At 39.3% G+C, this 27,018-nt stretch overlaps 1 protein-coding gene and 1 pseudogene across 1 annotated transcript in view; one reads left to right on the forward strand and one right to left on the reverse strand.

Annotated features, from left to right (window-relative positions):
* KLHL32 (kelch like family member 32) overlaps window positions 1-27,018 on the forward strand; it is a 202,335-nt gene that overhangs the window by 110,204 nt on the left and 65,113 nt on the right. Inside the window, exon 5 of the mRNA XM_034991559.1 lies at window positions 22,380-23,106. Coding sequence (XP_034847450.1) covers window positions 22,380-23,106 — 727 coding nt within the window. The remainder of the gene's footprint in view (window positions 1-22,379; window positions 23,107-27,018) is intronic.
* Window positions 14,520-14,607, reverse strand: LOC118001645 (annotated as a pseudogene).

Consider the following 27,018-nt stretch of genomic DNA (forward strand, 5'->3'; position numbering starts at 1 on the left):
TATTTATTTATTTATTTATTTATTTATTTATTTATTTATTTATTTATATTTTAAGTAGGAGCCCAGTGTGGAGCCCAACACAGGGCTTGAACTCACAACCCTGAGATCTAGACCTGAGCTGGTATCAAGAGTCAGCTGCTTAAGCAACTGAGCCCCCCAGGTGCCCCTGAGTTTGGCCTTTTAAAACTGCATTTTTCCTTATATATTGTTGGAAATTTGGTTCCGTAAGTCATACTGCTAATAACACATTTACTTTATATCTTTAGAGACATGAGTCACACATTGTTTAGAGTAGTCAACAACCTCAGATGCTGTGTTTTTGTTTTTTGACAAGCCCCTTCCTGGCTTTTATCTATACCACAAAACCACCCACTTAACAATTTGATTTAAAAGGAGTCCCAGAAGATGAGCCCAAACCAAAAGCAACTATTCCTTTATGGTTAGAAAGTAGAGGGCACTTGGGATATACGCAGCTGACATCTTTTATCTCTTACATTATAAATTGACCCAAATGTACTTCTGGCCAGGGGGAAGCAAGGACTTTGAATAGGACTCTATGTTAAACAGTACTGTCAGGCGCCTGGGTGGCTCAGATGGTTAAGCGTCTGCCTTCGGCTCAGATCATGGTCCCAGGGTCCTGGGATCGAGCCCCACATCGGGCTCCCTGCTCCTTGGGAGCCTGTTTCTCCCTCTGCTTCTCTCTCTCTCTGTCTCTCATGAATAAATAAATAAAATCTTTTAAAAAAATCTTTATAAACAGTACTGTCATAATACTTCATATTTGAGTATCATATCACAGTTTCAAGAATGCTTCTGCATTTATCATTGCTTTGTTGTCCTATGGTGCAAATGAAAAAACTGAGGTAACAAGGCTAGAGATCAAATTCATGTCTTCTCATTCTTGGGACCTTCCTACTCTGGTCCATAGCTTCTAAATTCAAGCTCAGAAGTACTTGGGGGTAATGGACACAGAGGTGTATCAAATTAATCCTGTGACTTTTTTTTAAAGATTTTATTTATTTATTTGTCAGAGAGAGCGAGCACGAGCAGGGGGGGCAGCCGGCGTAGGCAGAGGGAGGAGCGGACTCCCCGCTGAGCAGGGAGCCCGACGTCGGCTCAGTCCCAGAACCCCAGATCATGACCTGAGCCGAAGGCAGACACTTCACCAACTGAGCCACCCAGGCGTCCCTCCTGTGACTTTAAAAGAAATTTGGAAGGGCTGGACCATTTGTGTTCTCTGCTGTGGTGCCCAGAGATTGAAAGGATAATGGTCAAGCCTGCCTCTATCCATGTCTGTGTCATGTTGTTAGTTCTGACCCTGTGCTCTACGGTATGCACTTCATTCATTCCTTCATTTATTTCAAATTGTTATTGAGTGTCTGCCCTACCCAATCATGTGCTATTGAGTCCTACTTTTGCCTGCTGTGTGGCAGGTTCTGGGCAGTCAGAGTGGAAAGGACTGACGTGGCCCTGCTTTCGTGGATCTTAGAGTCTGATGTGAAGCTTCCCACCTGCTACTCTTTCCCACCATGCTTGATTCCTTCCCAGTGGGGACTGACCTGTGCCAAATAATTTGCTAATTTGGGGCATGTTGACATGATCTGGGTATGTTGGAAAATGAAATGCTTTTGTTTGGGCATTTCAACACGACGTAGCATCCCTTTCCCTTTCCCTCAGTGCTTTCTTTGTTGTTAACTCTTGTTCATTGTCTGTACCTGCTAAACAGCTTTGCGAACCTTTGTCAGTCCGTGTGGTGCAGTCCAAGCCTCAAAGAAATCAGACTGTGGGTGGTCATTTAATCAGAAAATAATGTGAGGAGCATTATCATTTCTAACACTTGGACCTTGGTAACTAGAATTAGAATAAAATGCTATGGCCTGAAAATGCTCATCCCCAAACAAAATTACAATCTTTCATTATATTCCCAGCCTTCCTCAATTCAATTTCATATACACATGTGGCATTACTATTTTTTTTCAGAAAGGTACTGTCTGGGCATCTTCATGGTATCCCATTTTATTTTTTTACTTCCCATTCCTTAACCTAATTAAACGTGTACCATTTCTCGATTTTCTTCCTGAAACATCTGGCATTCCCTCCCCGCTACATACCATCTTTTCTATAAATGTAAGGGGGATATCTCCTCTTCCTTCTTATGGGTGTTAGGGAAGAGAATAAACTGTGGCTCCTTCGCATCCCAAATAGTGCTGTGCCCGGAGGGTGTTTTATCCTCTGAGGGCCCCCAGCTGGACACTGAGCAATGCTGCTATTTCAGGGCCTGGTGCTCGAAGCTGCCAGAGTGGATCTTTAGTCATTCATCCTGATGGACACGCCACTAATTCCTCAGTGAGGACGCATCCCAGGAGCTTGACTGGTGGCCTTGCCGTTGTTTGTCTGGGCTGTGTGCCTTTGCAAGATGCATGACACATTCATTTCAGAGGGACTTTGCTTCAGCTAATCCTCAGCACTAGAGCTGTGTGTCGTCAAGTAGCTGTGAGGGGCAGTGATTATCAGAAATTACAGGAGACCTAACTTGTATTCATGTGCTGCTGTTCCCATGAGTTAATCGGGGTTTTTTTTTTCCTTTTTTAATGAGCACAACAGAACAACAAGGTGATTGATGAGATATGACATATTTATGTTCTCTGCTTCTAGTTTTCACTGTGATTCATGTTGTTTCCAGACTGATACTTTGTTGTTGCTGCCATGGGAAGGAAAAAGATGGCTGGAGAATATTATCTATGCATTGGTGGCCTGCAGTAATATTTGCTGCTACCTGGGTTATCAGGGATTTAAAAATAAAACCCAACTAAAGCTGTATATGAGATAGAAGCCCTGAGGCTAGGCACAGAAGTTCGTCAGTAATAATAACAGCAACAATAACAATTCTTTATAATCCTGGAGAGCTTTATATTTTAAAAGCATTTTTCCATACGTAATTTCATTTGAGTCTCTCATCAGCCTGTTAAAGTTGATAAAGCAAATATTACCCAGATTTTAACAAGTCAGGAAACTGAAGCTCACAGAGGGCAAGTGATTGACTCACTTCACAGTGTATATTCAACGTAGGTTGCACTGTACTCTCTTGAAATATACCAGATCTCTAAGAAAACGGAAACTCGAAGTACCTGACATGTCTTCTCATACGTCAAAGAGGTTCTATTAATCTATAATGAGTAATCCAGCAGTATACATTTCCTAATAAATGACCAATTTTCATTTTCACCTGTTGTGCGGCTTTGTGGGAAGTTGCAAACATGACTCCAATAAAAGCAGTACGAGAAATTGTAGCTGAGGGTCTTTCTTTATCAGAGCCTGGAGAATTGGGGCTCTAGGTGGTTTGATGAGGAGAAGTGACTGGAGAATTCTGGCTGAGGCAGGGAGCCACCTTGCATTCCTTCGAGGCACAGATGATGAAGTATGAAGCAGGAAGAGAAGGCCCACAAGGGAGGATCACTTTAAAATCCCATCAAGGGCTTTAAATCAGTTTGAAAGAGAACCTGGAGCGCCATTATTTTTGCTGCAGCTGTATAGACTGTGTGGTGGGAAGTCTTCAGGCTGTTGGAAATTGGATGGAATGAATGGAAATGATTAATAATTATATTTTTATTTTATGAACCGCACATTGAAAATTTAGAAATACAGGTAGCAGAGATTGACAATTGGGTGATGGCCTAAATATGGGGCTTAAGAGAAAAGGAGAAAAAAATTAATTTATTGGAATTGATAAATGTTAGTCTCTTTCCAGAAGAAAGGATTCTGTGGCCCATATCCTGCTTCCCAGACTATTTCTATGGGAATCCTTATCAGGCCAATTGAGTGTCCAGTGGCCATGAAGACCATAGAGATTTCCTGTTCCTGGCATTCTAATGGACAGGATCTAAAATTAACCATGGAGTGGCTCAGAGGCTCCGAAATTATTTATATTCGAAAGCGATGTAGACGCCTTGACATTGTTGAATACTGACATCCTTATCCACTGCTTCTTCCGCTCCTGCCTCCAGAACTTTTGCCCCATGTATAAATAAAGAACACCTCAACTTGGCACATCTGGAGGAGAAAGGCGGCCATTCTAGAATAGATAACAATCGTCGGCAGCGTTCATAAAGATAACTCTCAGACTTCTTTTGTGCCCACGATACAGAGTCATACGTTCTCTGGGTTGAGGTCCTGCTCCCTAGTCTGACCACTTCTTTGTGATTTGCGGGGGTTATGTTGGAGGAATGCAAACAGACTTCGATGTTGTGGTAGACAAAACATAACCAGGAAGAAAAATCCTCTTAGGAAAAAAAAAAAACAACAATTCTTGATGAATTCTAGAGATAGATATAACAAATTCTGGACATTGCTTCCCTTTGTCTAGAGGGAATATTACATGTCAGTGTCAGTAAGTGACACAGACATTACTTATGCTTCAAGAATAGAAGCCAAAAGGAGCCCTGCAAGCTAGAGATGGAATGCACACATCTTCTTTGTGTGTGTTCTTGTTGATGAAAAATGCCCACATGCTACCTCCTCTGACCACACAAAGAAATCAGGTAATTGAAGGAGTGATGGATGGTGCTCTGAACTTTAAACGTTTTAGAAGGACCTATCTTATTAACACTTTAAAACAAGTGAGTATAATATCATTAATTTTGATTAATTCATTTGCTCTTAATATAGCTTTTAATTTGTAATTCTATGTGAATTACAATGTAATTTGGCATTAATTATACTAAATTGACTATAAGTCAGCCAATCACAATGGGAAATTACTCACAGCTGAAAGTAAAACTGAACCTCTCCATCCAGAAAGGACAGCACTTCGTTAAGAGGCAAATACAGTTTAAGCATCCCTGTCTTTGGCTGTGAGAATGACGTTGGACTTGTGGAGGACTGTGAGCGATTTCTTATTCTGCCCACTTCTGGGACTATTCACTCTTTGGAGTGAAGCCCAATTAAATAATAAACAAAGGGGTTGATTTACCAGGTTTGCCAACTCCCCTGAAGAATCTTTCTGCCTTCCTCATTTCATGATTTCAAGATTTAGGCCACGTAGAGACACTGTGTGGTACGTGAGAATGATCAGCTCCACACTTCTTGGGTTTGGGGGTTAGAACGGGCACTTACTCAGGTTGGCTTGCATTTCATCTTCATGCTCTATGAATCAGCTAGGAAATACTGTTTCAAATCCCCCGTGAGTTCAGTATCCCGAAGTCACTCCTCTTTGGTCAACACACAGACTGCCTTCTGAGCAGAAGAAGTCAGGCCTTAAAAAGCCAATACCATGGGGCACCTGGGTGGCTCAGTCAGTTAAGCGCCTGCCTTTGGATCAGGTCATGATCCTGGAGTCCCGGGATCAAGCCCCAGATCAGGCTCCCTGCTCGGCGGGGAGTCTGCTTCTCCCTTTGCCCCTCACCCTGCTTGTGTTCTCTCTCTCTCTCTCACTCTCTCTGTCTCTCTCTCTCAAATAAATAAATAAAATCTTAAAAAAAAAAAAAAAAGCCAATACCCCACTGGGAGAAGAACTATCCATCAGGCGATGATGGAGTGTCTGTCAATGGGACAGCTTGCTGGAGATACCTGTGTGCACACGGGAAGTAAAGTGGCCACCAAAGAGTATGGGCCCTTGAAAAATACTTGTGATGGAACCCTTTGCCAGATAGCTTCCTTTGAGAGTTGTCTCTAAATAACAATCAAAACAGAAACTTTGAGGTGCTGCAGAAAGAAAGTCATAGGACAGTCCGCAATACCCTGCCTGAAGTGTATTTCATGTAGATAGAACTGTGGGAATTTTGCACATTCTGTGTACATTTGTGGTGACCCGTTGACTCATGAAAGAGGTCTAGATAAGAGGGAACAAATTTTGCTAAATATTGCCTGGAAAATTTCAGGCTGTGTTTAATAACTCTTTACCTTGTTAATTATATACCTCTATGCCATTATTCCAAATCACAATCTAACAAATAAAATGGCCTAAGTTTTATGTAAAAAATTTGACTGGAGAGGTTAAAAACTACCCTGCATCTTGAGCCAGCAGCCACCCTGTCCCCCATCTCTTCCACACATGCAGGTGGGGTTCACACCGTGCACACACTCCCCGGTAGATACACATATGGAAATTAGATGCATATTCATCTTTGCAGCTAAAAGGCTTTCCTTTGTGTTCAGTACTGTCCTGAATCCTAATACTCTCATAATTGGCTGGTTGATCTCAAGAATCAAGACAAAAAATAGAAGTTAGAAGTTTATTTTTGCCAGTCCAATGTGTGTTCCATTCGTCACTAAATTTTTTAAGGATGTTAATGTCTGTAGTTTGTTAACAATAACTGCTACATAGGGACGCCTGGGTGGCTCAGTTGGTTAAGCAGCTGCCTTCAGCTCAGGTCATGGTCCCAGAGTTCTGCGATCGAGTCCCATGTCAGGCTCCCTGCTCAGTGGGGAGTCTGCTTCTCCTTCTCCCTCTGCCCTTCCCCTGTACTCATCCTCTCTCTCTAATAAATAAATAAAATCTTAAAAAAAACCCCCAATAACTGCTATGTAAATGCAGTTTTACTTTGTTTTGGTTTTCTCCAAATCGCTTTTAGGGCAAGTTTAGCCTTGCCTATCACAGAATTTCCTATTCCTTTTCCCCAAATCTTCTTTTGGATATCAGCATTAGGGTTTATGTGTTCCAGTCCCTTTCCTACTCTTGTGGTTCCCAGAGCAGCTTCATGTTCTCCGCCAAAAATAGCCCGTATTTGACCCATATCCTCTGATGGGTGAGTGCTTGTGAGCCTTTAAAGTGGTGTTCCTCGAGGCCACGAAGGATTTGGGACAGAGGAACTGGTACCGAAGCAAACAGAGCAGTGGGTTGAAAGAAAACATTTCCAGGGTATTTCTGCCCTCGGTTTTATCTTCTCATCATTTAGAATGCCAGCGGAATAAATGGGTCTGTTAATCAAACAGCACTGAGAGGTTAGGTCATTGGAAGCCTTTTTAGTCATTTTGTGCTTTTCAAGAGTGAATTTGTTAGAATTATGCTGAATACCCACTTAAAGCCTCAGCTGATAACCCTACCTGTGTTTTATAACTCTGCACTGTCAGAACTCATAATAAGTCAAACATTCTTTCAGTGGTGCTCATAAGGGAGGGAAAAAAAAAAAAAACCCCACAAATTTAAGAGTAATTTCAGATTGTAAATGAAAAGGAGAGGCACGACTGTTCATTTGCACCAATCATGCCTTCCTTTCATCCACCCTGATTAGGCCTGGTGCGGTTTCATCAGACCCCTCCATCACTGAGCTGTCACTCCAGCCGTCTGTTGATTGAAAACAATCAAGGCTCTGATGGCACAATTATTCTGACCCTTTAACTAGAGGCTGCTGTGATAATGAAAGGTTGATTATGATAGTTTGTGCCTCTTTCAGTTTGCCAAGAAGGTTAATTTGGGCATCAGACGGATGTTTAATGGGCGCTTGCTGGCTACACTGAGGTAAATGAGAACGTGCAGTCTTGGATATTGCACGGATATAGTTTGGCTGTCAATCATTGTCATTTGGAGTTTGTGCCTCACACTCTGGAAATCACATTTTATTTTTTCCTTGGGATTTAATTTATTCTGTGCCCTGAGGAAGTTCTTTCACTCGGTGACCTTCACAGCAGCTTTCTCTGCCTTTTTTTTTCTTTTTTTTTCAAATGGAGCTCAAAGGCAAAACACATCTAGAAGAGCATTTTTCTTTCATTTTCACTTAAAAATGGAAACTTTAAAAATCCACCCTTATCACTGCCTTCCAATAGAGCAAATGTTTCCATTCCGATTGTGCGGTGGGGAAGTATGAACGACAGGGATACTTGGGCCAGTTTGCTAATGCAGCAGATAGTTCACACGGAGGTTCTGCACTGTTTCTGAAGTAACCAGCCAAACCAGGAAATTCAAATAGGCCCATTTATGGAAGTGAAGCTTCTGTTCTCCTGACACTTCCCTCAGTCATGTGTCTCCCAACAATGTGTCCAATTCCTGTTTCCAAGTGCAGCATCTTCCTCCTTTTGCCTCCTTCTTGGGGAGCCTGGGGGACAGGGGGAGACAGGCAGACAGAAATGTGTCTGTAGTAGTAAGGAGGTTATTAGAAGTTGCAACTATCAATTTGCATTAAGTCAGCACCTTATCTTATTGCTGTTGGAAGCATAGGTGGCCACCTCATACTGCTGGTGTTTACAGTATGTGGCTCACCACACTCCTCTTTGCTGCATACCTTTTAAAAAGAAAAATAGAGGAAAAGAAAAATAAAGAAAACCCGTTATTACTGTCTCCCAGCTGTGCACAGTGGTCTCCTGGATTAGACACCCGAGAGCGAACCTCATTGTTCTGCTTTTGCATTTCTGTTGTCTTCAGTTTCTTTCCCCACAGTGAGTGTTCAGCAGCATATTTTTACCTAGGCTTGGACATTTTTCTCACATGTCAAGTCAATTGTAAAACAATTAGGTCTATAGATGTTAAGATGACAGCATCATAATGATTATAATTTCGCTTCAAGTATTCTATTTCACATTATTTATTTCTTGTGCTTTTTTTTTTTAAGTAAGCTGCTCATTTTTGAATGGTAAAGAGTCTCACCTGAAGAGGCTCCAAAATTGAATTAAGTCATTGAATTCAGTTACTGTCTTAATGCAGTCCTTCTTTAAGCAGCAGTGCTATTTAAAATGTTTATTTAAAAAGAAATGACAATCGCTTCTCAGCCTTTTGGCTAAGATCGAGTGTAAAAAGAAATGACACACACACACACACACACACACACATGGTCTCACCAGATTCTTTGCTACACTGGATCACAAGTGATTAGTTTTGTTTAGCTCTAGTTAGCTTTAGTTATACTGCAGTTATAACTGCACAGATAAAATAGCCCTCAGGGATGCTTAGTAAAATTATCGATTAGTTATGTCTTGTTTTATTGACGTGATGGGAAGTTAAAAGGTAATTAGGGGAGAAATGTCAAATCAGTCAATAGTTTCTGGTATTTAAAAAAGTAGGATGAAGTTCAGTTTTGATACCAATTTATGGTCTCTGTGACAATGAGTGATTTTATTTTGTAGATTCACTATGTTTGCAAATCCATGGGACTTGACCAAAGACTATTTCTTCTTTTTTTTATTTTTTTTTAAAGATTTTATTTATTTATTTGACAGAGAAAGACACAGCGAGAGAGGGAACACAAACGGGGAGTGGGAGAGGGAGAAGCAGACTCCCTGCCGAGCAGGGAGCCCGATGCGGGACTCGATCCCGGGACTCCAGGATCATGACCTGAGCCGAAGGCAGTCGCTTAACCAACTGAGCCACCCAGGCGCCCCCAAAGACTATTTCTTCTTAAAGGAAGTGTATAGCTCATTATTTCAAGTTGCTTTTGGGTGAAGCCTGACTGGGTTTCTATGTTCCCTAATCTGTTGTACCTTATATCTAACCGTGGAAAATGAATGTCTCAGACTGCTTTTCCTATGTCCTCATGAGCCTTCCACCACATGCCCACCACCGTGCTCTCACGTTGGCTTAGTGCACCAACGTCGTATCCCCCAGCCATGGTGTCCCCCTGAGAAGGTCCTGCGGGGCGCCTCACATTTCATATCCTGGCCTGTGCTGGCATTTCTTCTGCTCCCGGGGCTGAGCCTGGGCGTTGCCTGCAGTTTCACTTTCCTCTTTCAGTTCCTCCAACTCTACCTTCAAAGTTCCCCTTGCTCTTCAAACTCCTTATTCCTCCCAACCTTATAAAGATGTCTCCGATCTGTGATTTCTCCAGGTTGCAGTCTCTCAATTCCCACTGTTTCTTATTCAGCCAACACTTACAGGTGTCCTGTTGGGTGCCAGGCACTGGGGCTGAGACAGAGCCTTCTCTCGGGGTAGCCCCTGGAATGGCTACTACCTTATACTCATTCCCTCATCCTTTGCAGTCCCTTTATTGCTCACGAGTCTTCTGAGATTGTCAAGCCGCTGAGCCTGTTTTTCCCACACATCTGTCTTCCTTACATGACTATAATAGATTGGTTCTCTAAGCTACTTCTCCTGGCCAAAGAATATAGGAAAATTGTGCTGGAGAATGTATCTTCTTTGGCAAAAATATTACTTGTGTATTACACTCAGAGTTGTTGCAAGGGGTGAATAGAGGATTCACTGTTCCCACAGATCCCTCATTTCATCCTAGTTGTTAGAGACTGCAGTGTGAAATATTCTGTTTAAACATCAGTAGCCAAGCTGATATGCACATAGTGAAGGCGGTCAGTGGTGAGCATCCCGTTTTTGTGTATTCTCTGCAGCTCCCTGAGAATATAGGCTCTGGCTCCCCAACCCCAGCACATCAGCTCCATCCTCTTGATAGCAGAGTCTGCCCCCAACAATGTTTAGTCATACACTTCAGTTAGGGGGTTCCCCACTGTAATCACTGCACTCTGTAGCTCTAAATTACTATTTAAAGTGACCATTGAGGATAATGTTCTTTTTATTTGGAGGCTGCCGGCCTTAAAATCTTAAATGCAGCTTAGATACTTCAGGGACATCTAAATTCATCATAGTAACTTTTGTTTGAGGGATTTGACCATCTCCGTATTGGTGACTTGGGGCAGCTGCTTGAGCCTATGAGGTCCTTTTGGTCATTAAAGGTTTTTTTTTTTTTTTTAAAGATTTTATTTATTTATTTGAGACAGAGAGAATGAGAGACAGAGAGCATGAGAGGGAGGAGGGTCAGAGGGAGAAGCAGACTCCCTGCTGAGCAGGGAGCCTGATGCGGGACTCGATCCCGGGACTCCAGGATCATGACCTGAGCCGAAGGCGGTCGCTTAACCAACTGAGCCACCCAGGCGCCCCGGTCATTAAAGGTTTAATTTCAGGCGGGGAATATGTGTGTCAGTGAACCTGCTGTTGGTTCTTTATTACTGAATCAGTTCATAAAGAAATATTCAAAGGCTTGATGCTCTCAGGATGCTCCAGGGCATGTTTACAAATTAAACAGCTTTTTTTTTAAACCATAAAATTGATATACATGTACTGGCAATATTTAAAACACCCATGAGGGAGATGGCAACATTGGAAGATGGTTTTGGGGGGCGCCTGGGTGGCTCAGTCGTTAAGCGTCTGCCTTTGGCTCAGGTCATGATCCCGGAGTCTTGGGATCGAACCCCGCATCGGGCTCCCTGCTCAGCGGGGAGTCTGCTTCTCCTTCTCCCTCTGTCTACCATTCTGCCTACTTGTGCTCTCTCTCTGTCAAATAAATAAATAAAATCTTTAAAAAAAATTTAAAAAAAAGAAGACGGTTTTTGCATGTGTCTGAAAATCTGCTTACAATAGACAGAATTTGCGGGATTCCAAATTTGCAGGATTTTTCTTCCTCTAATTCCAATATTCCATGTGTATATTTTTAGGGATATGTTAAGACACTTGAGGTCAAGAGTAAGCCTTGAGTTTTATGGTATTAATAGAGCTTGGAAGTGAATGGCAAATTAGAATGTATGTATGTGAACTAATTAGAATCTTCTTTTTCACTAAGTAAGTTCCTGGCACATAATGGACACTCAACAAGAAATTGAGGAATGGATGAATTAAAAAAAAAAAAAACAACTAAAAGAAAAGATTCATGGTTATATCATTTGCCTCAGAGCAACAAAACAAGAAGAAAAGTAATCAGCTCAATCAGTCATTATTTTAGTTGTCTCAAGCCTGATAGTTTAGTTTATATATTTTTTTCCTTGCCACCCAGTGAACTGAGTTGAGATTTGAGGGGACTTATGGACATGAATTAAAGTATTTTTAAAGAGAGACTGAAGCCAACTGAAGAAAGTGAATATACACTGAGTGTTATGCAGAAACAACTAGGTTTAGTCTATATCTCACTTTTCTTTCTCCCTTTCTTTTTTTCTTTCTCCTTCCTCCCTTCCTTCCTTCCTTTTTTTTCTTCCATTCATTCATTCTACTCTGACTTGGGATTTAACAAAGCCACAGGCCTTAAATTACTGAGTTAGAATTACTGAGCCCATTTTTGTGAAAATAGGCTCATCATAAAGGCTAGTTCATAATCTGCAACAGATTATCTGTCATACTTTTATTCTCACTTTACAACATGTGAAGTATTTAATACCGTGTAGTACATTTCTTCTCAATTACAGAAATTTCTTGAAATGCGGACAGATATTGCACAATATTGTGTTCTATAAAAATAGTCTGAATGGACTGCCTTTATCACGAATTCAAAAGGATAATTGAATTGAGGATTAGTTCCATCTCTTGGTGGCACCTTGCCATCATATTAATTCTGTATATGGTCTAAATATCATAGTTTGCCAAGCACTGTCACGTTATCTCTTTCAGTCCGCTGGAGACCCCTGTGATGTAACTAATATCATCCTTGTTTTACGGATGCTGAAGCTGAGGTTCAGTATTGCTAGTGTTTTTCATAAATGCCCAAATAAGTTAAGTTGCAGAAACAGGTCTTTGGCATCAAGCCCAGCCTCCTGTTTTACTGGATCACATTCACCTCTCTGGGCACATACCAATTAGTGGTAGAAGAAAGCATCATGTTTCCCTGGCCATTTTAGCTGACTTCACCCTGATAACCCATCCTCATTGCATACAATAGCTGGGAAATAACTGGCACCTAGTCCCTGTTGCCAATGGGATATAGCAGGGTTTTATTCTGTCGACCAAGTTGGCTTTCCTTCATTTTCCAGTGTTGTTCTAACAATATAAGCTTAATATCTCACTGACCACATGCAAAGTCCCTTATATTCAGAAGGACGTCATATATAAATATATAGACACTAAGATTTTACTTATTTTATTGTTATCAGTCCAGCATCAAGTAAATCTCCTATGCCATCAAGGATTAGGGAAATGAGTATTATTTTTTGTCTCAGAGACCAGTATCAGATCACTGGAGGACAAGTATAAGAAATGATTTCTAATTGTTCCTGTATTTTGCTAATGTTTGAGGAGACAAAGAGTAGGTTCCATTTTCTGCAGCATCATTTGTACAGGTGATGTTGGTTATCTTTATTGCCCTGTGGGATATTTCTCCCATCTATTTCCCTGCCCTAGATATGGGGATGGTATATTTCAAGACAGTCCTCAGGTAAAAATGTATGTGACTAGTTTGCAAAATATTTGCATTGACATATATTTTATTTATTTATTTTTAAATATTTATTTATTTGAGAGAGAGAGGGAGAGAGCATGAGCGGGAGGGAGAGGCAGAGGGAGAGGGAGAAGCAGACTCCTGGCTGAGCGGGGAGCCTGACGTGGGGCTTGATACCAGGACCCTGGGACCATGACCTGAGCCCAAGGCAGACGCTTCACCGACTGAGTCACCCAGTCACCCCTCATTCTGAGATTTTAAATACATAGTACCTTGAAGCGGTTGTCTTACAAATTTGAAATGTGTGTTCTTTGTCTGAGATTGTTTTATTTTTACAAGAGATAGTAACTATTAAGTGAGATAATATGCTCTGAACAAAGTTGTTTCCAGGGAGAAAAAGACCGTGATGTAACCTGATTGTCTGCATGTGGGCCTAGGTGCACACACTTTCACCTTCATGCATATATTTTGGAAGTATAGAATTGTAGACCAAAAAAATCACTTTGTTTTTCTAAAAAGAGATTTATAAAAACTATGTGTGCTATGGAAATCTGGGGCTTGGAATCTAGACCTAGTGACTAATTTGGTTGCCTCTCCTACCTATAGGAAGTTTGGAGGATTCTGTTTTAAAATACTACTGTTGGTGGATCTGTAGGTGATATATCCTCCAGGTAGAAGAGACTCTCATCAACTCATTTATTTACCAGATGAGAAGACAAATGACTATTCCATTGTCAGCCATACTTGTCCTGTTCTTTCTATTACGTTTTCAAAGATCAGCTCAAACCGGTGGCCAGTTCTCACAGGTGGAAAGGACATCACAGTATCCTAACTTCATCGTTTTTTTTCTCTTCATTTTGATATACAACCCTTATAAAATCCTTGTGACAAATACTCTTGTGTTCTAAGACTGAACCAAAGGACACTTAGGTCACTTTTTATTTGCTGTCCTAAATACCTGGAACTTACATGTGACAGGCCTCAGGGTGGCTTTTGTTGTGATTCCTCCCTTCGTATGTGCTTTACTCTATAGGAAGGAGACACCCTTGGTCTCAAGGGCTCTTGCTTTTGATGCTCTGTGATACGTATTTTGTAAAAATATATATAAAGATGATTACCAGGCACAATTTTTTTCTGTTTTCTCCATTTTTCATTTCCAAATAATTTCAAATTTAAAGAAAAGTTGCAAGAATAAGACTAGTACAAAAAACACCCATATGATTTGCCGATTTCTTAAACTACCTCATTTGCTTTATCATGTGTTCTCTGTATCTCTCTATCTCTTTATACGTGTGTGTGTGTGTGTGTGTGTGTCTACACACACACATATCAAGACAGAAAGATAGAGGAGGGAGAGAGAGGGTGGGATGGGGGAGAAAAAGACCACGAGAGCTTTTTATGAGCCATTTGAGAGTAAGCTGTATACATCATATATATTTTTTAAAACCCTAAAAAAACTCATAACTATTCCTCTTTATGGTAATATTTAGTAAAAGGCAAAAGATTTATACAATTTGAAGAGAAACCAGAGTATTACCAGGCACATGTCTTACGCTGAAGATGAAAATAAGAGCATTTGTTAGTCTCCAACTTCATAATGTTTTAAATGAACAATGAAAGAATATGTGTTATTATCATATGTACTAAGCTGAATATTCTTTTTATAATATGCCAGGAATTTTTTCTGACAATATATGAACCTGGGGCCTCATCAGATTTGATTCTATTGAAATATACTTCTTAGAGGAAAAAATAGCCTGTGTGTCTTATATAAGTCTGTAGTCAGCTATAATGGTTAATGTGCAACCTCCCTTGGAAAAATCTGTTTTACAAGAAAAATGTTGACACAGTTTTAATTATAGCACTCAAGTGAGTGCTGTTATAATTTTTAATATTCCTCCATGGTAACATTTTCACTGTTCTGGTAGAGAAAAATGCCCTGGTCCCATGTCCCTAGTTGCTGGTGCTTTAGGATTTTATGGGAATGTTGTCTTTTCGAACAGAAATTTTTCATTTGGTCTCAAAGAAGAGAATAGGGCCACAAAATTTGGTGCACTTATTTATTAAAATGAACTTTCCTCTCTCTGGCAGTCATTATTCTGGTTTAATATGTCACTATTTGGACTTCACATGACTCATGTTAATGAAATGAGCTTCTATGTAGTTTAACATGCTAAGTCTCAACACCTGCTCACTCAGACTAGGGAAACTGTCCACACCTATGATCTAAAGAAATTGTACATAATATTAAAAGGTTATCTTGCTCAAGTTTTATGTTTATGTTTATTAGGATTTAAGGCATTATAAAATAATGTATAAATAGTGTACTTTAATGTAATGTATAGTAGTGAAGTAGTGAAGTAATGTATAGTCTGTGAAGACATGGATTGGAAGATGGAGAGCTTGCTCCATACTCCGCTTAGAGAGGAAACACTGTCCATGCATTGTCACTCAGTGTATTAAAAGATGCTTCCATGGCTTCCCACCCCTTGTTGACCAAGCACTCTTGAACCTGCTGGCTCTTTGGCAGAGGTTCAGGAATGTCAGTTGATTGTTGATTTGCCCCTGTGCCCTTCCTTTGTCCCTTTCTGAATTTGCAGAAGTATGGAATTTCTATGGCCTCTCGGGCACTGAGGGGAGGCTGGTGCTCTGGCTTATCTCAGTGGGATGACAGGACTGGCAAGGATATAGACGCTTGTGCCTTCACAGCGTGGGCTCCTGCAAAAGTGTGGGGGGGGCTCAGTTTACCCCTTCAGCCAAGCTGTCTGCACCAAAATTTTAAATAGGAGAATGATTATAGTTACCCTTGCCCAAGAGGGCAGAATAAGGCTGTGGGCAAAAATATCAGTCCTTGCTTACTTAGCTCTGGCTGGTAAGTGCTGTGATAAGAACATCCCTTTTCAGTGAAAAAGAATATTTGTGAATCAAGACAAAGAAATAGTTACTGCTTTTGGACAATGTGGTAGAGGTTTTATCTTTTGTTAGTGTTGATTCAAAAGATTTGATCTCTCATCTGATGAAAACTGCCTCTGTAAAGGGCACTTTTATATACATTTGCAAGGCATATAGGCACTTGTATGGAAGAGTGCATTGATGTGTGTTCTTGGATTTGGGATGACTTTAGAATTTGTATATTTTCCAGGAAATCTGTGAGTGTAAGATTTCTTATTGTTTTGACATGACTTGGGGGTCATGTTGAGTAGTACACATACATATGGGCATACATATACAAGCAGAGTAAGACTTCAGAAACAGCTGCTTCTTTCAAAGGATTAGGAATTTTAGATTTCAAAATAGCCGCTTCTGTCTGAGCATGAGCAATAAAGGAATTTGGATCACAACTTCAGGATTTGCAATATTAGGAATGTAATGTTTGTGCATATAACTGATATATTTCTGAAATGCATGAGTAAATTATATATTTTAATTGAATTAGAGCAAAATTTGTAGAATTTTGGATTATATACTCTGATATTTAGGATTATATCTATGTCATATATTCTACTCCATAGAATGATAATCAGTTGGGATACACTGAGAAAACTAAAGGGAAATGATTATCTCTTCTATATACTTTTGAGCCAGGTTTAGTTAACAAGGAATGACCTAGAATTAAATATATATTCCCATAAAAAGTACAACAATAATTCAAGTCTCAAAGGATGCCTTTTACCCTAAATACTTGTTCTTTAATTACACACTCTTTAAGAGCATTAAAAGCATTTTTAAGAAGCATAAATATATGTTTTTTATGTTGAAGTAATCCATAAGTCAGGCTTATTGCAAAATATTGTGCACCTATCTTCAAGCAAAAGATACTTTAAAAACAGACTTTGTTTTTCTAATTTAGAGTATATAGAAGTTATGTTTGGTCTTAATTGCATTTGCCTGGATTCTGTCTTAAAATAGTTACTGATGGGAAAATAACAATGATGTGGTACAATAGAAAAACACATTGTATAATTTAAAAACTGGGTTTTTAAAAGTTTTTCTTCAACTTTAATTTTTATTTATTTGTTTATTTTTATTATTTGTTTATTTAGAGTTTCAAGTTTTTGTTTAAAGTCCAGGGAGTTAACATACAGTGTAATATTAGTTTCTAGCGTAGAATTTAGTGATCCATCACTTACATACAACACCCGGTGCTCATCACAAGTGCCCTCCTTAATCCCCATCACCGATTTAACCCATTTTCCCGCCCACCTCCCCTCCAGCAGCCCTCCATTTGTTCTCTATAGTTAAGAGTCTGAAAAACTGGGGTTTTAGTTCCAGCTTCTCTACTAATTGGTTGCATGGCTTGAGGTAAGAGAGATAACTTGTCTAGATTTTATTTCTGTTCATAAAATTGAGAAGCTTGAAACAAATGGACTCTATAACGTTTTTTCTTGCCCTACTATTTTATTATTTATTTGAGGCTTAAAAGACTATGATATTCATTGCATTGCCAAGAATCTGAAGTAGAGGTGATTGACACCAACCATGTGAAAGAGTAAAACAAGGGTCTTATATATGTAAGTTCAGTATGCTATGTGCTGCCATGTGACATTCTGAGAGCTTATAAGGACTTTATAGGAAAGCCACAAAGATGAGATAACAGGAAACTGAAACCTGGGATAGGTAGATAAATATATAAAGGAATTGATACTGTTTGTTCAAGAGGAATATGAGAAATACCTAAGAACAGTTGGAAATAATTTTCCCTTTATGCAACAAATATTTATAGCCTACTGTGTGCAGCCACTGTTCTTATCAAGGATCTGAGGATGAGATGAATTGAAGTTGGAATAAACTGTAGCAAATACTCCTTTTAGGAAGGAACGATTCTTCATCAGGGCCAGATGAACTAGATTGGGTCAGGGAAGGTGCTTGGGAGATCTCCTGTAGTCTTTAGAGATGATAGTCCCTTGTATTTCAGATGGTTTCGGAAACATCTTGCCCAATGGTACCCTTTGTGTGTCTTCCCAAATGGAATCCTTAATTTCTTTTCCACTCTTGCTGGCTTTGTTACCAAAAAAGTGGGAGATAAGACTTTTGCTAATTGCTCCATTTTTCTCCCAATTAAAATATGCTAGAGCTTAGAGTGATGGGGATAGCAGTATGCCAGGATAAGTAAGATAGAGTGGGATTTCAGGGGCGCCTGGGTGGCTCAGTTGGTTAAGTGTCTGCCTTCGGCTCAGGTCACGATCCCAGGGTCCTGGGATCGAGTCCCGCATCGGGCTCCCTGCTCTGCGGGGAGCCTGCTTCTCCCTCTCCCACTCCCCCTGCTTGTGTTCCCTCTCTCGCTGTGTCTCTCTCTCTCAAATAAATAAATAAAATCTTAAAAAAAAAAAAATCAGTTCCCAGAATAATTGTTTCCAAACACAAGCACCAAAATACACTACAAAGCTAATTGTGGTCTTTAGGTTCCATGATGGGCCCAGTGATGAATCAGCCTTCTGCTTACAATATTCTCTAAACCCCTTAAATGGGCCCCAGGATTTCCTCTACCACCTTGCCCTTAATTCAGCATGGCTTTGTGGGGTTCACAGTGTAGAAATGATTTTGAGGTAGTTCATTGTTTTGAAATTTCTTTGCCATTTCTTTCATTTTTTTGGATAAATAAAAGTTATCCATTCTTTCAGTGGTTTTCTCTTTTACATTTTTATGAAAGTAAAAACAGAGTACAGTAACTCTTTTTTTCAAGTTTTTATTGAAATTCCAGTTAGCTAACATACAGTGTAATATTAGTTTCAGGTGTACAATGTAGTGATTCAACAATTCCGTACAATACCCGGTGTTCATTGCAACAAGTGCACTCCTTAATCCCCATCACCTATTTTCCCCATCCCCCTACCCACCTCCCCTCTGGTAACCATCAGTTTGTTCTCTATAGTTAAGAGTCTGTTTCTTGGTTTGTCTCTCTCTCTTTTCTTTTCCCTTTCGCTCTTTTGTTTTGTTTCTGAAATTCCACTTACGAGTGAAATAGTATGGTATTTGTCTTTCTCACTGACTTATTTCACTTAGCATAATACTCTCTGGCTCCATCCATGTCGTTGTACTCTTTAACATTTATTTATTATTGTGAAAGCAGAACTGCACAGAGTGTTTATATGACTCATGATATGCTATTGGAACCAGCTGTTGATTCATAGACCTTATAGATCTATTCATAGACCTTATAGGTCTATTCATAGACCTTATAGAACCAAGGTCTCAAAATATGCTGTTTTACCCATAGTAAGATCTTACCTGTATCTTACCATATAGGAAATATACTATTTTACCTTTAATACTAAGTCTTAAGTGTCCTATATTTTTACTACAGCATCCTACTTAGACTTCATTTGATTTAAGCCTTAGTTTTGAAACTACAGACTTTATTCTAATAAGACAGCGATTTACTGTTTCATGATTAGGAATCTGTCTAGAGCCTTCTGACTCAAAGTGTGGCCCATGGACCAGCAGCATATGCATCATCTTTAGATTGTTAGAAATGCAAACTCCCTATCTTTCTCTCCCTACTTACTGAATCGGAATCTGCATCTTGACCAGAAACCCCAGTTAATTTGTGCGCATGTTAGGTTTGGGAAGCACTGGATTTAAATCTATGAATCACACTAATTCTAGCTGAGATTGCTTTGAGGTTGGTGGCAGAACAATTGTAAATTACATTTACCTTTGATCTGGAGAAAAGATAAACCCAACAACTGTGAATGACTTGCATAGTCTGAAAATACTTAAAATGATAAAAAGTGTGCAAATTACATGAAATCTGCAAGAAATTAGAAATACTGGCAAGAAATAAGATAAAAATTATCCCAGAGAATATGAAGTAAATGTGTGTGCACAAAGCATTCTGTAGTGCGTAGTATTGGGGAAATTGAACATGGAAAACATCATGATAGATGTGACATAGGCCTAATAGTAGACAGAAAGTCAGAAATTAATCAGTGATAGATCACAGTGGTCACTGTTCCATTGCTGGTTTGATTTGTTAGAGATTTTCTTAAAGGCAGAACCTAGTTGTGGCCTGTGTGCTTTTCATGCAGTAAGTGCCACTGTTTGCCAGAAAAACAAAAATAAACTGGAGAGTGTTAAGAGATGGGCTAGAAGATTGATTATGACATAGGAAGAACTGATTTATGAGGAAAGAGAAAAATAATTAAATGGGCAGCCCTCTGCTATAAGAAGAGGCTATGGAGACATGGATATTTATCTGATGTTTCTCTTATGCTGTTTCCTGTAGTGTCCATATGAAAGATGCAGAAATATTAGGAAGTAAGGATGCTGAGAAATTTGTTACAGGACAAAGCAATATCAGCTGGAACTACTCAATTAAATTATGAGCAATATCGAAGATTAAGTTTCAGAAAATTTTACCTGCTGCATGAGAAATGACCTTGAATGGGATGACTTTATCCCTGGGAACTTTTGAAAGCTCTGTGGGCGAAGAATGGAAGATCATTTGTTAAATTGTTGAATTATCTCCCCAGGGAAATAATTGGAACCCCATCCCTTGAAATTTCTAAAATTAGGGTGGATAAAAACCAGGATGTTGCCTATGGGAACTCTACTTCTGGCAGAAACCTGGTGATTGATGAGTGACGTTTTTCTTCTCCAATATCTTTGATTATTGCTCATGGTGACCATACACAGAAACATTTTTTCATCAGGTGGGTATCCTATTTAATTTTTTTTTTTAATGCTAGTTTCTAGAAAAAGAGTTGGAGAGTGTCACTCATCTGCTGTCCATGGTGTCTGCCTCCTTGGCAATGGTAGGCTTACTTGGCATTTTTTTTTTTTTTTCATTTCTCTTCACTACGTAATTCATTAAGAGACACAATTTAGTATATATTGGAAGTGAATTCATTTCCTACATTCTCTTCATTCAGAAAGCTAAAAAGAAAAGCCCCAAATATGCCTTGCCTTTTGGAGCCATTTGTCAAATGAATACAGAAACTCTGTATGAAACTCAAATGAAATCATCTAGTGCTTCAGAGAGTTTTGTGATCCTTTTTATCCAGATGAAAACCCAGCTCATGTTTGCCTAAGAGTAATGGTCCAAGAGCACGACATTGCCTTCTCCCTCCCTCTGTAGACTTTTCCCCTAATGATCTATATTAGCTGAAAAGGGGAGCTCAGAACCCCAATTCCATTGGTCACAAATAAAACACAACACAATTATTTAGTATTCTAATTATTACTTTACCTTTTCATGCTAGTTCCTTCACATCCACATTTTTATTGTCTAGGAGATCTAGCTTAATATAGGTGCTGCTAAGGATAATTTATATTGTATATGTTGACTGGAGATATTAGATATACTTCATGTTGGTATGTAGGAAGGTTTGCACCAAACTTAAATATTAAGTCACATTAATTAAACTCTATCACGTGTGCCGTAACATGAATTGTTTTTTTTGTTGATGGTATTTTCTAAATCACTGTACAATTTTACTATTCATGACTTTGTGCTCCTGCTGTAGTTTTTAGAAATTCTATTTGTCTTTAGCCCAGAGTTCTTTCTCCTTTCCTTCTTGAGAGAGGTCTAAACCTAAACAAAAAGGTTAAGATTACAACCTGCTATTGTGTCCCTAATACAAAGATCATCTCCTCTGTATCCTGTTTCTGTGAAAATGGCTCTAACAAATTGCCAACATCTTACATGTGCAAACAACAACTGTCTCCAAGATGAAAACTAATTGGGAAATAAAAATAAAATTGATGGGTTACAATCTTTCTTTTTCTTCTCTTGCTTCCTGACTGATAGGCCTACCAGAGGGGCAGGGAAAAAAGTCCTTTTTCTTTCTAAATCGTTTTATTAGTGTCATATTGATTCTCTCTCAAGTACACCCCGTGGTCTCAGATGATCACATATTTTCTTACGTTCCTTGTATTGATACAGCATCTTGGCTCATGGGTTGACATGCATTGCTTGTACTGGGGCAACACTGCTCATCGTTGATATTCCTGGGGTGTACCAAGCCTCCTCGGCATGAAACAAGGGAACAGGTTGTTTCACAACAGTACTCTCATTCTTTGAAAAGTGATTATTGTTCACTCCAAGTGCTACCTTAAGTCTCTGTCAGCGTTGCTTAACATTGCTCATGACCTCTACAACAATACTTGAGTTCGTTTGTGTCTCTGCGGATGCAGGAAAAAAGATTCCTCAGCTGAGTATCAAGATATTCTACTGTTACACTATTTGTAAGAAAAAAAGATGTATTATAAGGTGTCTGAAAGAATACAAGGTGACCTGCCTGCACACCGTTGCTCTGGCTCTCTTTCTTACCTTTGTATTCTCCCATCCCCCTCCCTCTGTTTCAGCTAGCCGTGAGGTGGTTGGAACACAACTGCCATTACCAGTACATGGATGAGCTCCTGCAGTATATTCGCTTCGGCCTGATGGACGTGGATACTCTGCATACAGTTGCCCTGTCCCACCCCCTCGTCCAGGCAAGTGAAACTGCAACAGCTCTTGTCAATGAGGCCCTGGAATACCACCAGAGCATCTATGCGCAGCCCGTTTGGCAAACTCGCAGGACCAAACCGCGGTTCCAGTCAGACACTCTGTATATCATTGGCGGGAAAAAGCGTGAGGTCTGTAAAGTCAAGGAACTTCGGTACTTCAATCCCGTTGACCAGGAGAATGCTCTCATAGCTGCCATTGCCAACTGGAGTGAGCTGGCTCCCATGCCTGTGGGAAGGAGCCACCATTGTGTGGCAGTCATGGGGGACTTTCTGTTTGTAGCGGGCGGAGAAGTTGAGCATGCTAGTGGCCGGACGTGTGCCGTGAGGACTGCCTGTCGCTATGACCCCCGTAGTAATTCCTGGGCCGAGATAGCACCCATGAAAAACTGCCGGGAGCATTTTGTGCTGGGTGCCATGGATGAATACCTCTATGCGGTTGGGGGTAGAAATGAACTGCGCCAGGTTCTGCCTACAGTTGAGCGATATTGCCCCAAGAAGAACAAATGGACTTTTGTGCAGTCCTTTGACCGATCCCTTTCATGTCATGCTGGATATGTGGCTGATGGTCTTCTTTGGATATCAGGTAGAACATGCCTCATAATGTTGGATTTATCAAAAAAACACTTTTGCTGTGGCGTAAATTTAAAAGTCGAGCTTTGGTAGTCATGGCCATGTATAATTGAACCACTGAACCAAGGATGCCATGTTAGCTAATTAACATTCATTTATTGGGCACCAGCTCTATAGAGAGCAATGTTAATTGGAAGTAATTGACCTTTCTGTGACTTTCTGAGTGATTAAAGTATAAGGTGGAAATTAATGGCCCATCACATCCTTTTTCTATACCAAACCTTCTATTGTTTAGATTGTCCGTTTTTGATACTCATGGATTGTTTTACACACCTTGTGGTTTATCCAGGTTCTTCACTTTTTTTTTTTTTTTTAAATCATACTGGGCTGCTTGACTAGGAGATGTTTCATCAAAGACAGGGCAGGCAAAGTAAAAACCCAAGAAATCCATTTTGATGGGTATAAAACAATGGGTATATATACCAGGTAGGAGCCATGCTGTTCATGGAAGGAAGGGATTTAAGTTATTGACTAAAATAATGTTCTTGTATTATCTGTGGATTGTAGTTACACCTGACAACCTAAATTCCTTATTCTTGCTTACTCTCCCATTATTACTGATTATTTGGGGGTACTTATTATTTTACTTTACATTTTCTTCAGTTTTTTTAAAGCCTTTTGATTATGAAAAAAGAGGCTAGTATAATGAACTCTGTGTATCCATGACCCATTTTCAGCAGTATTCCACTCATTGCCAGTCTTATTTCATCCATACCATACACTGCTGTACACCCCTCATGGCTACCTTTTCACTGGTACAGAAGAAGTCTCTGAGGCAGCAATTATCAACATCACATGATCAACCTATATTTTCCAATCCAATTCTTGAAAAGACCTAACCTGTCCTTTGAAAGGGTTGCCTATTGGGGAAGAAAGTTCCATCTTCTCTCAGGTGGAGGATACTCATTTTGTAACCCAAATGGCACTTGTTGAATTTCCATGTCAAGGACAAAGAAAAATAGGAAAATCAGATAATTTAAATACTAAGAGTAACTTTGAGATGTTTGTACTTAGAAGACACAATCACTTTTTTTTTTTTAAGTCTCTATGTCTTAATCCCTTTCATGTATTTCACCCATCCCCCTACCTACCTCCCCACTGGCAAGCACCAGTGTAGTGTGTTCTCTGGATTTATGATTCTCTTTCTGGTGTTTTTTGTTTGCTTGCTCATTTGTTTTGTTTTTTTAGGCTCCACCCATAAGTGAAATTATATAGTATTTGTCTTTTTCTGACTTATTTTACTTAACATAATACCCTCTAGGTCCATTTATGTTGTCACACATGGCGAGACCTCATTCTTTTTTTTATGGCTGAGTAATATTCTGTTATGGATATCTTCTTTATCCATTCATATATCAGTGGACACTTGGGCTGCTTCCATAATTTTGCTGTTGGAAATAATACTGCAATAAATATAGTGGTGCATAAGTCTTCTCGAATTAGTGTTTCTGTATTCTGGATAAATACCCCATAGTGGAATTACCGGATTGTATGGTAGTTGTATTTTTTTTTTAAGGATTTCATTTGTTTATCTGAGAGAGAGAGAGAGAGAGAGAGCACAAGCAGGAGGAGCTGCAGAGGGAGAGGGAGCAGCAGACTTCCCACGGAGCAGGGAGCCCAATGCCGGGCTCGATCCCAGGACCCCTGAGATCATGACCTGAGCTGAAGGTAGACGCTTAATCAACTGAGCCACCTAGGTGACCCTCCTTCATCAATGTTTTATAATTTTTAGAGTACAGGTCTTTCACTTTCTTGGTTAAATTTATTTGTAGGTAGGGTGCCTGGGTGGCTCAGATGGTTAAGTGTCTGCCTTCGGCTCAGGTCATGATCCCAGGGTCCTGGAATCAAGTCCCGCATCAGGCTCCCTGCTCAGCGGGGAGCCTGCTTCTCCCTCTGCCTCTGCCTCTCTCTCTCTCTCTCTGACTCTCATGAATAAATATATAAAACATTTAAAAAATTATTTGTAGGTATTTTATTCTTTTTGGCACAATTATAAATGGAATTGTTTTCTTAATTTCTCTTTCTGCTACTTATTAGTGTATAGAAACTCAACAAATTTTCATATATTGATTTTGTGTTCTGTAACTTCACTGTATTCATTTGTCAGTTTTAGTAGGCTTTTTTTGGTTGAGTCTTTAGGATTTTCTGTATATAGTATGATTTCATTTGCAAACAGTGAAAATTTTACTTTTTCCTTACAAATTTGGATGCCTTTCATTTTTTTTTTTCCTGGTCTGGTTGCTGCGGCCAGGACTTCCAGTACTACGTTGAATAAAAGTAGTGAGAGAGTGGACATCCATGTCTTGTTCCTAATCTTAGAGGAAAAGCTCTCTCATTTTTTATCCCTTTAAGTATGATGTTAGCTGTGGGTTTGTCCTATATGGGCCTTTACTATGTTGAGGTATGTTCCACCTAATCCTACTTTGTTTAGGGTTTTTTATCATGAATATGATATACTTTGTTAAATGGTTTTTCTGCATCTATTGAAATGATCGTATGGTTTTTATTCTTTCTCTTATTGATGTGATGTATCATGTTGATAAATTTGTGAATATTGAACCACTCTTGCATCCGAGGAATAAATCCCACTTGATCGTGGTGAATTATTTTTTTAATGTGTTGTTGGATTTGGTTTGCTAATCTTTTGTTGAGGATTTTTGTGTCTGTGTTTTATCAGAGATATTGCCCTGTGTCTTTATCTGGTTTTGGTATCAGGGTAACACTGGCCTCATAGAATGAATTTGGAGGCTTTCCTTCCTCTTCTATTTTTTGGAATAGTTTAGTTTGAGAATAGGTATTAACTCTTCTTTAAATGTTTGGTAGAATTCACCTGTGAAGCTGTCTGGTCTGGACTTTTGTTTTTGGGAGTTTTCAGATTACTGATTTAATTTCACTGCTAGTAATCCATCTGTTCAAATATTCTATTTCTTCCTGATTCAGTTTTGGGAAGTTATATGATTCTAGGAATTTATCTAGTTCTTCTAGGTTGTCCAATTTGTTGGCATATAATTTTTCATAATATTCTCTTATAATGCTTTGTATTTCTGTACTGTTGGTTGTTACTTTTCCTCTTTTATTTTTGGATTTGAGTCCTCTCTCTCTTTTTTTTTCTTTTTGATGAGTCTGGCTAAAGGTTTAATCATTACAAAAAACCAGCTCCTGGTTTCATTGATCTGTTCTACTGTGGGTTTTTTTGCTCTTTTTTGTTTTGTTTTAGTTCCTGTTTCATTTATTTCTGCTCTAGTCTGTGTTATTTCCTTGTTTCTACTGGCTATTTATTTATTTATTTATTTAATTTTTTAGTCATCTTTTTCTAGCTCCTTTAGGTATAAAGTTAGGTTGCTTATTTGAGATTTTCCTTGCTTCTTGAGGTAGGTCTGTGTTACTATAAATGTCCCTCTTAGAACAGCTTTTGCTATATCCCAAAGATTTTGGACCATTGTGTTACAATTTTCATTTATCTCCCAAGTATTTTTGGATTTCCTCTTTGATGCCTTAGGTGACCCATTCATTGTTTAGCATCATGTTATTTAACCTCCATGTATTTGTGTTCTTTCCAGGTTTTTTTCTCATGATTGATTTCTAGTTTTATAGTGTTGGGATCAGAAAAGATGTGTGGTATGACTTGTCTTTTTGAATTTGTTGATACTTTTTTTGTGGCCTAATGTGTGATCTATTGTAGAGGATGTTCCATGTGCAATAGAAAAGAATGTGTATTCTGCTGTTTCATGGTGGAATGTTCTGAATGTATCTGTTGGATCCATCTGGTCCAATGTGTCATTCAAAGCCACTGTTCCTTGTTGATTTTATGTTTGAATGATCTATCCATTGATGTAAGTGTGGGGCTTACTATTTTGTATTACTA

This window comes from Mirounga leonina, unplaced genomic scaffold (genome assembly GCF_011800145.1).
Source record: "Mirounga leonina isolate KUSES-001 unplaced genomic scaffold, KU_Mleo_1.0 Mir_53, whole genome shotgun sequence".
In the NCBI taxonomy this organism is placed as follows: Eukaryota; Metazoa; Chordata; class Mammalia; order Carnivora; family Phocidae; genus Mirounga; species Mirounga leonina.